Source organism: Trifolium pratense, linkage group LG3 (genome assembly GCF_020283565.1).
Source record: "Trifolium pratense cultivar HEN17-A07 linkage group LG3, ARS_RC_1.1, whole genome shotgun sequence".
Lineage (NCBI taxonomy): Eukaryota > Viridiplantae > Streptophyta > Magnoliopsida > Fabales > Fabaceae > Trifolium > Trifolium pratense.
Genome location: NC_060061.1, coordinates 43,209,539 through 43,223,264, shown reverse-complemented (window position 1 = coordinate 43,223,264; position 13,726 = coordinate 43,209,539). Strand labels below are relative to the sequence as shown.

The 13,726-nt window shown below is 32.9% G+C and overlaps 3 protein-coding genes across 3 annotated transcripts; 2 read left to right on the top strand and 1 right to left on the bottom strand.

The window, feature by feature from the left end:
• Positions 1-308: 308 nt before the first annotated feature.
• Positions 309-1,252, bottom strand: LOC123912918. The gene has a single exon (XM_045963515.1). It carries the CDS (start codon positions 1,178-1,180, stop codon positions 548-550), a length of 633 nt encoding a protein of 210 aa, XP_045819471.1. The 5' UTR covers positions 1,181-1,252; the 3' UTR covers positions 309-547.
• A 3,539-nt stretch (positions 1,253-4,791) lies between these two features.
• On the top strand, positions 4,792-5,405 carry LOC123915162 (WASH complex subunit 3-like). The gene is made up of 2 exons (XM_045966309.1): positions 4,792-5,160; positions 5,262-5,405. The coding sequence occupies exons 1-2, from the start codon at positions 4,792-4,794 to the stop codon at positions 5,403-5,405; spliced, it is 513 nt and encodes a 170-aa protein (XP_045822265.1).
• Positions 5,406-9,211: 3,806 nt separating this feature from the next.
• Positions 9,212-10,586, top strand: LOC123912917 (RING finger protein PFF0165c-like). The gene is made up of 2 exons (XM_045963514.1): positions 9,212-10,041; positions 10,127-10,586. Exons 1-2 carry the CDS (start codon positions 9,372-9,374, stop codon positions 10,372-10,374), a joined length of 918 nt encoding a protein of 305 aa, XP_045819470.1. The 5' UTR covers positions 9,212-9,371; the 3' UTR covers positions 10,375-10,586.
• The last annotated feature ends 3,140 nt before the right edge of the window (positions 10,587-13,726 follow it).

Sequence of the window (13,726 nt, the reverse complement as noted above, 5' to 3'; positions counted from 1 at the left end):
TTTCTAGTCAAATACTTTTAGCTGCAATATTCTATTTTCTTTTTATAATTTACCATATAACAAAAAGCTTTGACCTCACTAAACGTCTTAAATATTTCATAATTTAAATTTGCTATGAAATAATATATTCTCACCGACCAAAATTGGGATACTATGAAAATCAAACAAAACCATTCAATTTCGAGAATGACTACCTTTGATGGAGAGAGCCTATGGGACCTTCTATATCAAGAAGTCCATTAAAATGAATAAGAAAGTTCATCCAGTTTCAATCACATGAACATAAGCTTATCCAAAGGGAAAAAAAATCACATAAACATAAAACCATTTATTGATCTCGACTATTAATTTAATCTTTGCCATTGGATTAAGATAATCAACTAATTATTACTAAATAATCTTTACCATTGTATTCAGATCGGTCGGCCATAATCAACTACTTCAGCATGCCGTTACAACTTGTAATCTAAATTCCAATTAAAAGAGAAAAAGTATACAATATTAGAAACATCATGAAAAAGTTCATAATTAAATTCAAACCATTGTACTACTTAACTTTAGCTTCAATCCTCAAATCTTCCTTCATCCTTTTAATGAAGTCGTCAAATTTTTTGTTCAACTCCTCAGTACTTAGCACCAAATTTGCTTCTTCAACAACTTCTTCCTCTTCAATCCTTTCAACCATTTCTTGTTCTTCGTCTTCGTCTTCATCTCCATCATCAAATAGGCTAATTTCTTCCTCTTGTTCCGAAACTAATATGCTACTTCCTTTTCCTACTTCCAAATTTATATTTTTAACTTTTTCTTCTACTAACATAGACTCTTTAATAGCTTCAACATTTGAGTATAGTGATTGTGAACCATCTTTATCAAAGTTGGAAGATTCATCAACACTACTAGACCAAGATAAAGATCTTGTTATTCCAACAAAAACAAGGAGACCATTGCATAGGAGGAACATGCAATTTTTGTCTATAGTGTGAGTAAATAGTTGAAGAGAGAATGTAGAGAAGTAGAAGTTGAATTCATGGAAGAAAGAAATTAATGAAGAAGGAAAAAATATGAAAGGAAACAAAGATAATGAAACTAACAATATTATTGAAGTAAGCTTAATTAGATAGTTATGAGGTTTTATGCTTTGAGTCAAAAATGCTATTTTATGGAAATTGAGTTGATTCATATTTTCCACTTTATTGTATAGAATGAAAGTGGATCTAAATTGAGGATAATTTATAATAGATGGGGATTTGGTGTATTTTTAAAGGCAAGAAGGTTTCCTTATATATAATGTTGGGGAATTTAGACTTGAGATATTCATATAGAATTTATTATTTTCATTTCCTAAAATACCCATGGTTGGCAAATTATTATGAAGTATAATTCATATGTTTGATTTTATCCCAAGTTACAAAGATTACCTACTATTCAGGGCTTTTGTTATAAATGATGATTGTTACTTGAAAGGGATATAGCCAGATAGCCAATATTTTAGGTTACTATTTGTCCCACAAATTAATGGTTATTCATTGTTTACTTGTTTTGAGCTTGACATATCAACCGATGGTTTTTAAGATTTTTAGGACAAAATCTCAGGACTTGTGGCTTGCATGAGGAAAGAGAAAACAAGTGAGTTAATTTGTTGAAATTTAAATGAGTTTCACTAAATCATGGAAGATGCGCGTAATTTTAGTGACATGTATTTGAATTTCAACTAATTAGAAAATGAATATTTTTGGCCAAATTAAAAAAAAAATAGGAATAATCTCATAAATTTTTATTAACCGATAATAATGTCAAAATTGTTAGGCCTACGTTGTGATCGATGTTCGAAACCTAACTCCTCCATTTGCGAATTTCCAATGACTATTGTCATTTTGTTTATCTACAGAAAAAAATGAAGAATTGTGTGTTCACAATAAATTAATATAGTTGAATGCATGTGTGTGATTATGATTTATGATTGGAAAGGTGAAATTGTGAAAACTCTAGACCATATATTTGATTAATTTTTGCTTAGAATTTAATCCAAGAGACTTTGCTAATTCATTGTAGTTGATTTCTTGAGCCTTGAGATGTAAGCTAATAAAATAATAACAATAGGAATGATCAATCTTATTATTTCTTTCTGTTCAACTTATTATGATGATTGTATTGAAAATAGGCAAACTCATAAAATTATTTGTTAACTCACACTTTTTTATTGTCATGGAAGCAGATTCTGAGTAATGCACACGTTTGGATCGTACCTGCCTCATCATGGTATTTTTCCACCATGCCTAACAACAACTTTATATTAGCAAGCAGCAAGACGAGAACAAGTAACAATCTCTATTTCTTTACTCAAACTCAAGTCAATCTAAAATGGGTTTGTTTGGGACAAAACTAGAAAAAAATATACTATAAAGAATAGGATAAAAAGTAATTTAATTAAAATAAAAATTTATTTATTTTCATAAATTCAATAATAAGTCAAATTCAAACGGACCCACAAACACTACTAATACTAATAATGAGTATATATGTCATTTTTAATGTGGGACTTATCCCACTTTTTCAATTTACATTTCACTATTTCTAAGTTACAACGACTTGGTATTTATTCTTCCAACTTCTAACCAAATTCTCTCCATTTTCAAACATGTTCCAACATCATAAGAAAATATATAATATAATGATATTTACAAAGTGAAATAAAGGCCCTCAACCGAAATTGTTATGCATGTGTGTGATTATGATTTATGATTGGAAAGGTGAAATTGTGAAAACTCTAGACCATATATTTGATTAATTTTTGCTTAGAATTTAATCCAAGAGACTTTGCTAATTCATTGTAGTTGATTTCTTGAGCCTTGAGATGTAAGCTAATAAAATAATAACAATAGGAATGATCAATCTTATTATTTCTTTCTGTTCAACTTATTATGATGATTGTATTGAAAATAGGCAAACTCATAAAATTATTTGTTAACTCACACTTTTTTATTGTCATGGAAGCAGATTCTGAGTAATGCACACGTTTGGATCGTACCTGCCTCATCATGGTATTTTTCCACCATGCCTAACAACAACTTTATATTAGCAAGCAGCAAGACGAGAACAAGTAACAATCTCTATTTCTTTACTCAAACTCAAGTCAATCTAAAATGGGTTTGTTTGGGACAAAACTAGAAAAAAATATACTATAAAGAATAGGATAAAAAGTAATTTAATTAAAATAAAAATTTATTTATTTTCATAAATTCAATAATAAGTCAAATTCAAACGGACCCACAAACACTACTAATACTAATAATGAGTATATATGTCATTTTTAATGTGGGACTTATCCCACTTTTTCAATTTACATTTCACTATTTCTAAGTTACAACGACTTGGTATTTATTCTTCCAACTTCTAACCAAATTCTCTCCATTTTCAAACATGTTCCAACATCATAAGAAAATATATAATATAATGATATTTACAAAGTGAAATAAAGGCCCTCAACCGAAATTGTTATGTTAAAATTGATTTCGTTTCATTGAATTCTCTGAGGCTATTGAACTTATTACATTATCAGGCTATTAATTTGTGTCCTATGTTGCCATTCAAAAATAAATAAATTTGTGTCCTATGTAACAATGATATTGTTAAACCTGCTGTTGCTTACATTGCAAGTTACTTGTGTAACAAGAGATTGGTGCATTGTAAATATAGTGTGTGTGATGTAGACTAGCTTAGCTATCCTAGAGTTTTAGTTAGTTAGTTTGTTATTTTTCTGTTACAAGTTGTTAGAGTAGTTAGCTACACAACTATGTATATATATACTCATTGTAACACTATTTTCATCATTCAATTCAATAATCAAAGATAGTTTCCTTCATTTTCTCTCAATATGTGTTCATTGTTGAGTTCTAATTTATCCTCCATCATTGATAACTTCATGAGATATGATTAAGGGACAAATGTTGACTAGCCTGATCAAAAGAATCAGTGTCATCAACCTCATAAACTATACACCCTTACCAAGAGGGTTTATCTTCAACTAACCTAAGGGTTTGCACGGTTTAGATAACTTGATATGCAACTCACTTGTCGTCACTAACTTTATTCCATTCGGTATGATCAATCTTGGGTGTAGATTATTTTTTCATCCTTCTACGTACTCCTCTTTGATATTCGTCCTCTGGGATTTTGATGGAGATCATATCACCCTTTAGATTCGGCTACTCTAAAGTGAGCAATTCATTTTTCATAGTGTAAAGTGAGTAGAGGAGTGTTAGGAACACTCTGCTTTCAACAATCTCTCTAACATTCACTCTCTAATTAGTTGAAATCAATGTGAGTCCGTCACTTTTGAAATAAGTCTCACATAATGGTGAGATTCACATGAATTTCATCTAATTAGAGAATATGTGTAAGATAGAGTGTTGTTAGCTAGCACTCCTCAAAGTCTTACTAACATCAAATGGTGGATGTAGCTTCTCTTTGAGTAGGATTATCTTGAACTACACTTTCTTTTTAGACCCTTTTTTTTCTTTTTCAATGTGACAAGAAACAAAGTGAATACAAGAGCAATTGGTAATGAAAGAAGGAAAGTGATGAATGAAAAGAAATCCATAATGTGCTTGAGATTCTTAAGAATGATATTGCTTCTTTTTATGGAGCGCAGCTATGCTCCATTTTGGAGAGCTCCTTTTATTCCTTTTCGCTTCACTGATGGATGACATTTGGCAAAGGTATATCAAATGGCTGAGATTTAAAGTGTAAAAATAAATATTTGCAGAACATCACCTTCTTCCTCAATCACTCATGGTCCATGGAGCTGCAACCACTTCTCCACCGCATCCTCTGCCACCGTCCCTCTCCGCCAAAACAATTTATATACGACAACTCCATTTTCCTTCTTCAAATTTCACAAAGGATGATCTCGATCTGATTTTCGATTCACAAAGAAAGGCTAATTTTTTGCCTTTCTTGCTTACTTTCATACTTGCATTTTCATCTAACACCAGAGCTTCTTCATTAGTAGCAAAAGACCAAGTTCCATGCACAATGTGTGCTGAGTGTGAAAATCCATGTCAACCTCTACCACCTCCACCTCCACAAGTGATAGAGTGTCCACCACCTCCATCATTACCTCCACCACCGCCGCCGTCACCACCACCTCCACTGCCGCCGGCAATTGTCGAATGCCCTCCCCCTCACGCTTTTTTTTTGTCAATTCATGTTTTGCGTTTTGATTTTTAGTTGAATATGGATTTCGATCTTATTTTTGTTAGATTTTCAAAACGGATCTGCCAAGGATTTGCAGAAGGATCCTTCAACTTCTTGAAGTGAGGGATGAAGAGGAGGTGGCGAAGGAAACAGAGGACGAGGAGAAGATGGAGGATGGTTTGGGGAGGGATGAAGAAAGTCGCCATTGAGATGGCCAGAGAGGGACTGCGGCGGAGGAAGAAGAAATGCAACCATGACTCCACTGATTGAGGAAGAAGATGTTTTTGTGCTTCCTATTTTTATTTTTTACTAAAACAAACTTTAAATCTCAACCTTTTGATCAATTTTTGCCACATGTCATCTATCAGTGAAGTGAAAAGGAATAAAAGGAGCTCTCCAAAATGGAGCATAGCTGCGCTCCTTTTTATGTTTCATACTTTTGTTCATTACCAAACATAAGCCACTTACAAAGACTCAATATACCGAAGGTGACAAATTAGATTATCCACCAATAAGATTCTAACGCTGAGAATTGAACTCAGATTATCGTAGAATATAAGTCAAGTCCTTATCAATTGGACCAACTTTTATTAACAGAAAAATAAAACACATTTGATTTTTTTTTTAAATGATAAAACACCTATTTACAATTGAGAAATATAAATGTATTTTCTCTCTTTTATGATATTAATTATTGTAGGATTAATTAAGGTAAATTGAGTCAAAAAAGGATTAACTAAGGTAAATAACACATTTTTCAAATATTTTATTGCTAACATAGAAAAATATATTATTGGAAGATATTTTTTTTGTAAGATTTACACTTTCGAAATATATTTTCAAATAAAAAATTATACTATCAAAAAATATTTTCAAACAAATTTCAATTCTGAGTAAATTGAGGGGAGAATAGCATTACCCAAAATTTTTGAATAAATCAGAACCCTTATCTATGTGGGTCACTTTTGCTTCTACATGTGATTATGAAGGCACCTAATGGAGGCTCATCCATGAACAGATCTTTGTCGTTTCCATTATCATCCTGTCCCCCTGCATAATATAATTTCTACAAAGACCCATTAGTTGTTACACAAAATGGAAACAAAATGGTCAATACTATGAATACAATGCAAGATTTTAGGTTCGAATTTCACTAGGACTATTTTGGAGGATTTCGATGTATATTCTTCTGTGAATGTTCTTTGAAGCTAGATCAATTTTTTTTTTTTGTCTAAACACTAATTTATGCGACCGTCTTAGTTCCTAAAAATTAAGTCCAAATTTATGCCCTAAAATAACTTTTTTAGGGGTCTATTAAGCCCCAAAAAAGATACTTTTACCCATCACATTTTTTTCTTTCTCAGTGTACATATCATTGTATAAAGGGATGTTTGTTTCACATATATACAATTTATTCTCGGATTAAGTTTCCCAAAACATAAAGGTTGAAATCTTATTCACGGGATAATATAAAAAAACACACCCGAAACCCATACACTCACCCGAAATATTTTATAATTACCTAATTATCCCCATAGTCTCCCTCAATTTCCTTGGAAGACCTTAAATTTTAGTTGTAATTTAATTTCTTGAAAGTTTATGTTGTAATTTCTTGAAAGTCTATGTTTGAATTTCCTTAGAAGACCTTAATTTTAGTTGTAATTTAATTCAAAGTCTATGTTGGAATTTAATTTCTTAAGTTTGCAAATTATTTTCAAATGTGTTGCGGGTTTGGGTTTGGGTGGAAAAAACCTGAACCCAATGGGCGTGGGCGTGGGTGTTGTTTTGCCACCCGAACAGCCTTTGGGTTTGGGTTTGGGTGATGATTTCGGGTGTGAGTTTGGTAAGTGTCAAACCCGCACCCATGGGCGCCCGTTGCCATCCCTACTTAGCTGAAAAACTAATAAAATAAAATTAAAGTGTTTGACAAATTTAACCGTTGTAATAAGTACTCCCTCCGGCCACATATATAAGCAAAAGTGGTTTTTGTAGATTCACGGAAAAACGAACGTATTTAATCTAAAATATAGAGTAAATACATCATTTTTTCAATGAATCTAAAAAAACAACTTTTGCTTATATATGAGATCGGAGGGAGTACAAAATAACATAAAAGTACATGGTTAGTGGATAGTTCTTATAATTTAAAAATAATAATAATAAATGAAAATAATAGGGTAAATATGGAATAAAATATAAAAAGCTATAATCTCACACGCTACTTGAAATAGTATCTCAAAAAACGTTACAAGCTAATTAGATAAACTTATTACCAAACACGTACATTTTCATCAAATAAACTTATAAACTAGTCCAATAAACTATAAACTCGCTTATTTGACTTACCAAATAGTCACAAAAATGCAGCCTTTGAGAAAGTCACATTCACACCTCATGGAGCAAGATGAATATAAGCATGATGCAAGCAGTTTTCGATTATTATAAAGAAGGTGGGAAAAAAAATTAGAGTGGAAGAACATGTGGGTGAAAGTGAAATAGGGGTATAAGAGAAATTTTACTCTAAAACGTGGGGTTTCATTCCATTCCAATCCGGGAATAGAATTTTCCCTCAGCCCTATGAAGCAGGCAAACCTTTATAATTAGACATGTTGCGGTATCCGACACTCATATGACATTCATACGACATGTGTTGGATTTAGACCGGTGTCCAAAACAACTCAAATTTTTTTTTTGCTTTGACACTCCTTTGATCGGTGTCTGACACCTGTAAGACACTCATGCGACACGTGTCCCAAAATAAATTGTTTTTCTTTGCTTATACTCTCCTTAGGCACATATCAGAGATATCTACCAGAGTTAACGATGTGTCGAAACAATAATATTGATCGATGAGGAATTGAAGACATTACATGAAGGTAAAATACTATCATATGTTGTTTTAAAACTTTTTTTAAGAAATAACTTGCTCAACTTAAATTTATATGTATATATTTTGATTCTCAATTTATATCTTTTATAAATATGTAGCGGTGTCGGTGTCCTGTATTTCTTACATTGGCGGTGTCTTCGTGTCCATGTCGGAGTTCGTGCTTCATAGCCCACCCCTCTTCCACTGGAGTGAAAATTGAGGAATAAAACTGCGATTAAACCTAATATAAATACACTTTTTTTTTAAGAAACTAAATTAGTCCATCCAAATTAGCACTAGAGAGAATCGAACCTAAGATCTTAAGAGAAGCACACTCACAGGTCAAGTCAATACCAGACCAATCCAAGTGGGTTAAAGTTAAATACACTAATAGTTATTAATAAGAACAATTGTGTAAAATCATCTTTTTTTTTCATTTATCATTTTTTTAATCATTGTGAGATAATCAATTGCAAGTTGCAACACACATGGAATGAGTAATTGCTTGAGCTTGAATTGCTAAAGACAATAGAAAAGGGGTCATCATAACTTCCGGCACTGCTCATTTTAATAATTTTCATTTCTCATAAATTACATGACCAACGTTGTTGAGTCTTACTGTCACTAATACTCAATCAGTTAGTTGCCACAAAAGCCTGTCCTTGATTTCAATGGTATTTTATTATGTATATGTTGAAATCATGTCCAGAAAAATAGTCATAAAAGTGCTCAAATTGTGTTTGATTCCATAGAAAATATGTGCCTACATTTTTGGGAAGAAAAAAAATTTTCTTTTGGAAAAAATTTGTTGCCAAGTTTGGTATATATTGAGTTTTTGCAAGTGTCTTGTCATGTTTTGAAATGATCAGAAGTATGAAACATGAGAAGAAATTCTCAGCTACATTATGGATTTGTCTTACTCATACTTGTCTTGTTTTGATGTGGTTAATGTAGTGCCATGTTAGGGGGGTCAGATATGTTTGGTACATGCATTTAGCAATTTCAAGACTTTATTTTTCCGTACATCAGATATCCTTTGTGCGTAACTGCAGAGACTAATCTCTCGAGTTTTGTGAGATTCAAATGGACGATAAACTCTCCTTAAGAGTTTTAACATTGTTGCATGCTCGAGCTTGGATCGAACCCATAACCTTGATTAAATTAGAAAAGACTCGCGTCATCTCATCTAAGGGCTATTGGGTAACATAATGTTGATTGAAAACAGCTAGCAATAAAACTTTGCATTCAATCTTTCATATAGTTCTATATATTATACTTTTCTCCTCTCAGTAGTTCTTGCAAGTCAATGATCATGATGAAGGCAAATAAGCAAAATTCATGTTTTAAGCTGAGTTCAAATATAAGCACTTTTCTACCTATCATGCTGATCCTTCTTGTCCTCTTGTCATTTTTCTTTTCATTTACTTTCCTTCTTGCAATACCAATTGCTCTTGTATCCACTTTGTTTCTTGTCATATTGAAAAAGAAACAAGAATCTAAAAATAAAAGTGTAGTTCAAGATAATCTGTTCAAAGAGAAGCTACAACCCTCATTTGATGTTAGTGAGACTGAACTTAAGAACCAACAAAGTGAAATTGGTGAGAATCATGAGGAGGAAGATGAAGCACAATTGGATATTGAAAGCAGAAATTTATTAGTCATGGATAAAACTTTTGAGTTCAATGTTTATGAAAATAAGCAACAAGATGATTTGATATCAAATTTTTCATTTCCATCAGATAGCGAAAGAAGTAACGGGTCAATCATCGGGGAAACTTTTGAGATTGATCACAATGGATGTCAAAATATGAGTAGTCGTGATATCTTAACTTCTGACACTGATGGTGAAGACTATGATTGTGACTATGATGATCAAGATGAAGGATTTAACGGAATGATCGTAGATACAACTTATAATCTAGATGGCAAAGATAGCAGTTTACTCTCGTACTTTCCTTCGGTCGATCCTATCTTAGGTATGTAATTTTTTATCTATCTCTTCGTATCTAGTATTCTATAATTTGTATCTATGATAATAATTATATATGTTCAATCCTTCAGATGATTATGATAACGACGATGAGGAGGAGGAGGAGGAAGAGGAGGATAGCTTGATTGAAATCGACCTTCCAAGCAGGAACTTGTCTAACTTAACTGAAGAATCTAATAAGCAAAAATCGGAATCGAAATTTTCAAGTTTCCTTTCAGAATCCATTTACAAGCAGCAAGATCTCATGCAGCTTTTAGCAGAAATGAATGAGATGAATGAGGATGATCAAAACTTAATTGAGATTGATATTTCCGTGTGATCCATTAATAGTAAAGATTTGAGATTGAAGTAGGAGTTTTGAATATTTAGAAAATCAATGTGTTCCTAAGGAAGATTTTGTGTTTGTCTATTATCTTGACATTTTGATTCAGAGGAATTGGTAGTAGCAAGATTGTGTTCCTTGCTTACCATTTTTTTGACATTTTTAAGTTTCTTCACTTACAAATTAAACTATGAGGTGCTTTTGTGAAACTCTAATCTAGAATATGTTATCCCCAAATGCAGTTGTTATAAATCCAAACCAAACAATACATTGCAGATAACATTTATGGACTTCCTCCACCCCAAATATAAGCAAAATTGGGTCAACAAAAATGAATGTATCTGGTCTAAATTTTACACCAAATACATCAAATTTTATTAGCCAATTTTTTCTAATATTTTGGGACGGAGTGAGTATATTTTAAGTTGGATTCATATTTATTAAAACAAACCTAAGTTGTTGAACCTACAAAAATTTGATGTGATGATCCAGATCTCTTTAACCGGTGATCATGAGTTCAAATTCAACCTATAACTTTAGAGAAAACGCTTTGTTGTCTATATGGTCCAACTCGGCCCTAGTGAGTAGTTTTCGCAATTGTGTGTTAGGAAATACATGATTTACCAAGCAAGAAGTGTGTTTCCTAGCTAGTTTCCAAAAAACAGAATAGACAAAGTCCATTTTCAATCATAATGTTGGGAAGCTCCTACTTAAGTAGCGGACGGGATTTTCAAAATTTCTCAAAAATTTATCATTTTTTATAATGTGCTACTTAAGTAGTGGAAGGGTATAATTGAAAACAAGAAGAGCGCCCGAGAAGCCCGGTGGGCCTAAAAGAAATTCTCAATTTGATCACTTGCAACTGTGTGATTGTGAGATTCAACGATTTGAAAGCTCAAAATGAGAGTTGTTGGTGAGGGAAGCGTAGGATTATGGAAAATTTTACTTGGCACCATTATGGTTAGGCAAAGAAAGAGGGTTCTCTTTCTCTAAGGAGCGTAGCTCTAGGGTAGATTGGAGTCACTTCTTTCTACACATTTTACCTTTCACTTCTGCTCAATTTTCGATTAATAAACACATAATTCTATAGATTTGCATTTCCGAGTTGCATCATGTTTTTTTAGAAGCCAATCGATGTGCATGTGAAGACTTAATTCATAAATATGTTCATATTAAAATGATTATTATGTTACTTCCATGAATAATCTAAATGAGATCTCAAATGCATTTCATGTGAAAACAATTTAAAAGTTCAGTGATAACCTGGGTGGAAATCAGAGTGGCAATATTCAGAGTCGATATGCCACTCCGATTTCAGTTTCCATATGCCTCAAAATTCTTTCTGCATTGCTTTGTGCAATCCATTAGCCATGTCAGTGTGAGTCCAACCAGAAGATTAATAAACAAGATTAGAAGTGAAAATCATAAAATTCAGGTACTACTTGCGCAACTGTAATTCCCCAACCTTCTTATGAGCATGAATTGCTCGTAGTTTCCCACTTCCACTTTTTTGAAGTGAATACTTGCTCCTTCATCGTCAGTGAGAATTGAAGAATGACTCTGAAAACTCATAGTGACAATCACATGATAAGCAACTGTACTAAGAATGACTCTGAAAACTCATTGTGTTTTGTACTCGCAAATATTAAGCAACTGTACTAAAATTACAAATAAATAATGCTAAAATGGGAGGAAAATGGTATGAGGGAAAATAAGAGAAAATGTGGAGTTAAATGGCAGAGTCCACAATAGATACGTTTTATGCACAAGTACAACAACTGCTGAAAGATTGAGCTGATAAGAGAAGGGATAGTTCCTTCTTTGACAAGAACACTGCTGTCAAATTATGTGTTTATGGCCTACTTGACACAGTGTTGATCCTAATATATAATGTATGAATATGGTACCCCAAGAGTTGCACGGGGTATAATTCGCAAGTTACTAATTTGCATCACTAATAAAACTAAATTAGAAATGTCAGTCATATCATATAAGATGATTTATTATCATACAAGTGTGGGAGAACCAAAAAACTTTTTCAAACCAAACTCACATCTAGGAGTTCTTTCTTTTTGTCAACACCTTTCATGTTTTGTGGTTCTTAAAGAACCATCCACCATTATATTGGTGATACAATTAATGCCATATGCTGCAAGTGTTCTTCGCTATTCAATGACACTTTAGAGTCAATTTGCTATCTTCTATTAATGATTTGGTCAGTGAGTGATACTATTATAAACCTTATAACAGCATATTACCTCCATGTAACTTTTACATATTCAACTTCAGATTCGGCTCAGATATGATGGCTTAGAGGCTCACTTTAGTGTTTCATAAAGCTTCCTTGGCTTCTTCTGCCATTACCTGTTCAAATTAGCATCAATCCAAAACAATAAAGAAAGAAAACTTGGCTTACTCCAACAACAAATTAAACACACATTTTTTGCTTTTAAGGACGGTTTCAATGGCTTGGCTTACTCCAACAACAAAAAAAGAGCCTGGCTCAGGGAACAAGCAACCTTCTGCTTAAAGTGAGTCTGGTTGTTAAATTATATAGTAATGTTCATTTTCTTTTTCACTTAATTCTTTTACAATAACTGAGCATAAAAATCTCTTGCATCACCTAGATCAAAGCCAGATACTTTCTACTTGATCCCACTCCTACACAAAATGTAGGTATTCCGTTTAAGCAATTAATTATGATGCATAAACAAGTTAAAAAGAATATATGCAATTTATTGAGCAAACTTTGAAGTTCACTATTGTCTAGAATTTCCGACTCCAGACCTTATTTTTAATGATAAATCAAGCACACTTACTGATCACTGAACCATCAGTATTTACTTTATGCCACCAAGCTGTGGGGGTTTTCCAAATAACCAAACGACCACGAGGCGGAGTAGTAACTTTTGGCTGAATCTGAAAGCGGGAAATGATGAGAAGCTCTGTTGAAGAATTAGTAGACCATCCAACAACGGTGCGCTGTAGTAATAGACGTAAGAATCTTTGTCTTCGCCGCATGAACAGAAACAATAGAATTATCGAAGCGGATTCCATTTCTTCCCATCCAAAGCGTATGAAGAACATGAATGAATGCTACTCTTGCAAGGCCAAGTAAGAATTCACTGCAACTAGATGGAAGGGTCTCAAATAAAGCCATGATTGAAGTGGTATTTAAGACATGATTTAGCAACCCACCTAGCCAATTCCAAATCTTCAGTGCAAAGGAACAATTAAGGAACGAGTGTTCAGTTGGCATTTTATTATGAATGATACGCCATACAACAAAAGAATTCGATGGCGGGACAGACTGTTTCCATAGCCAAACAGACCACGGAACAGTGGCAGT

Bases quoted from the DNA above. Each gene is read 5' to 3' on its own strand.
- LOC123912918 (XM_045963515.1), bottom strand. From the start codon at position 1,180: ATGAATCAACTCAATTTCCATAAAATAGCATTTTTGACTCAAAGCATA.
- LOC123915162 (XM_045966309.1), top strand. From the start codon at position 4,792: ATGGTCCATGGAGCTGCAACCACTTCTCCACCGCATCCTCTGCCACCG. The intron at 5,161-5,261 runs GCAATTGTCGAA...TATTTTTGTTAG, and splicing joins CACCACCTCCACTGCCGCCG to ATTTTCAAAACGGATCTGCC.
- LOC123912917 (XM_045963514.1), top strand. From the start codon at position 9,372: ATGATCATGATGAAGGCAAATAAGCAAAATTCATGTTTTAAGCTGAGT. The intron at 10,042-10,126 runs GTATGTAATTTT...TCAATCCTTCAG, and splicing joins TTCGGTCGATCCTATCTTAG to ATGATTATGATAACGACGAT.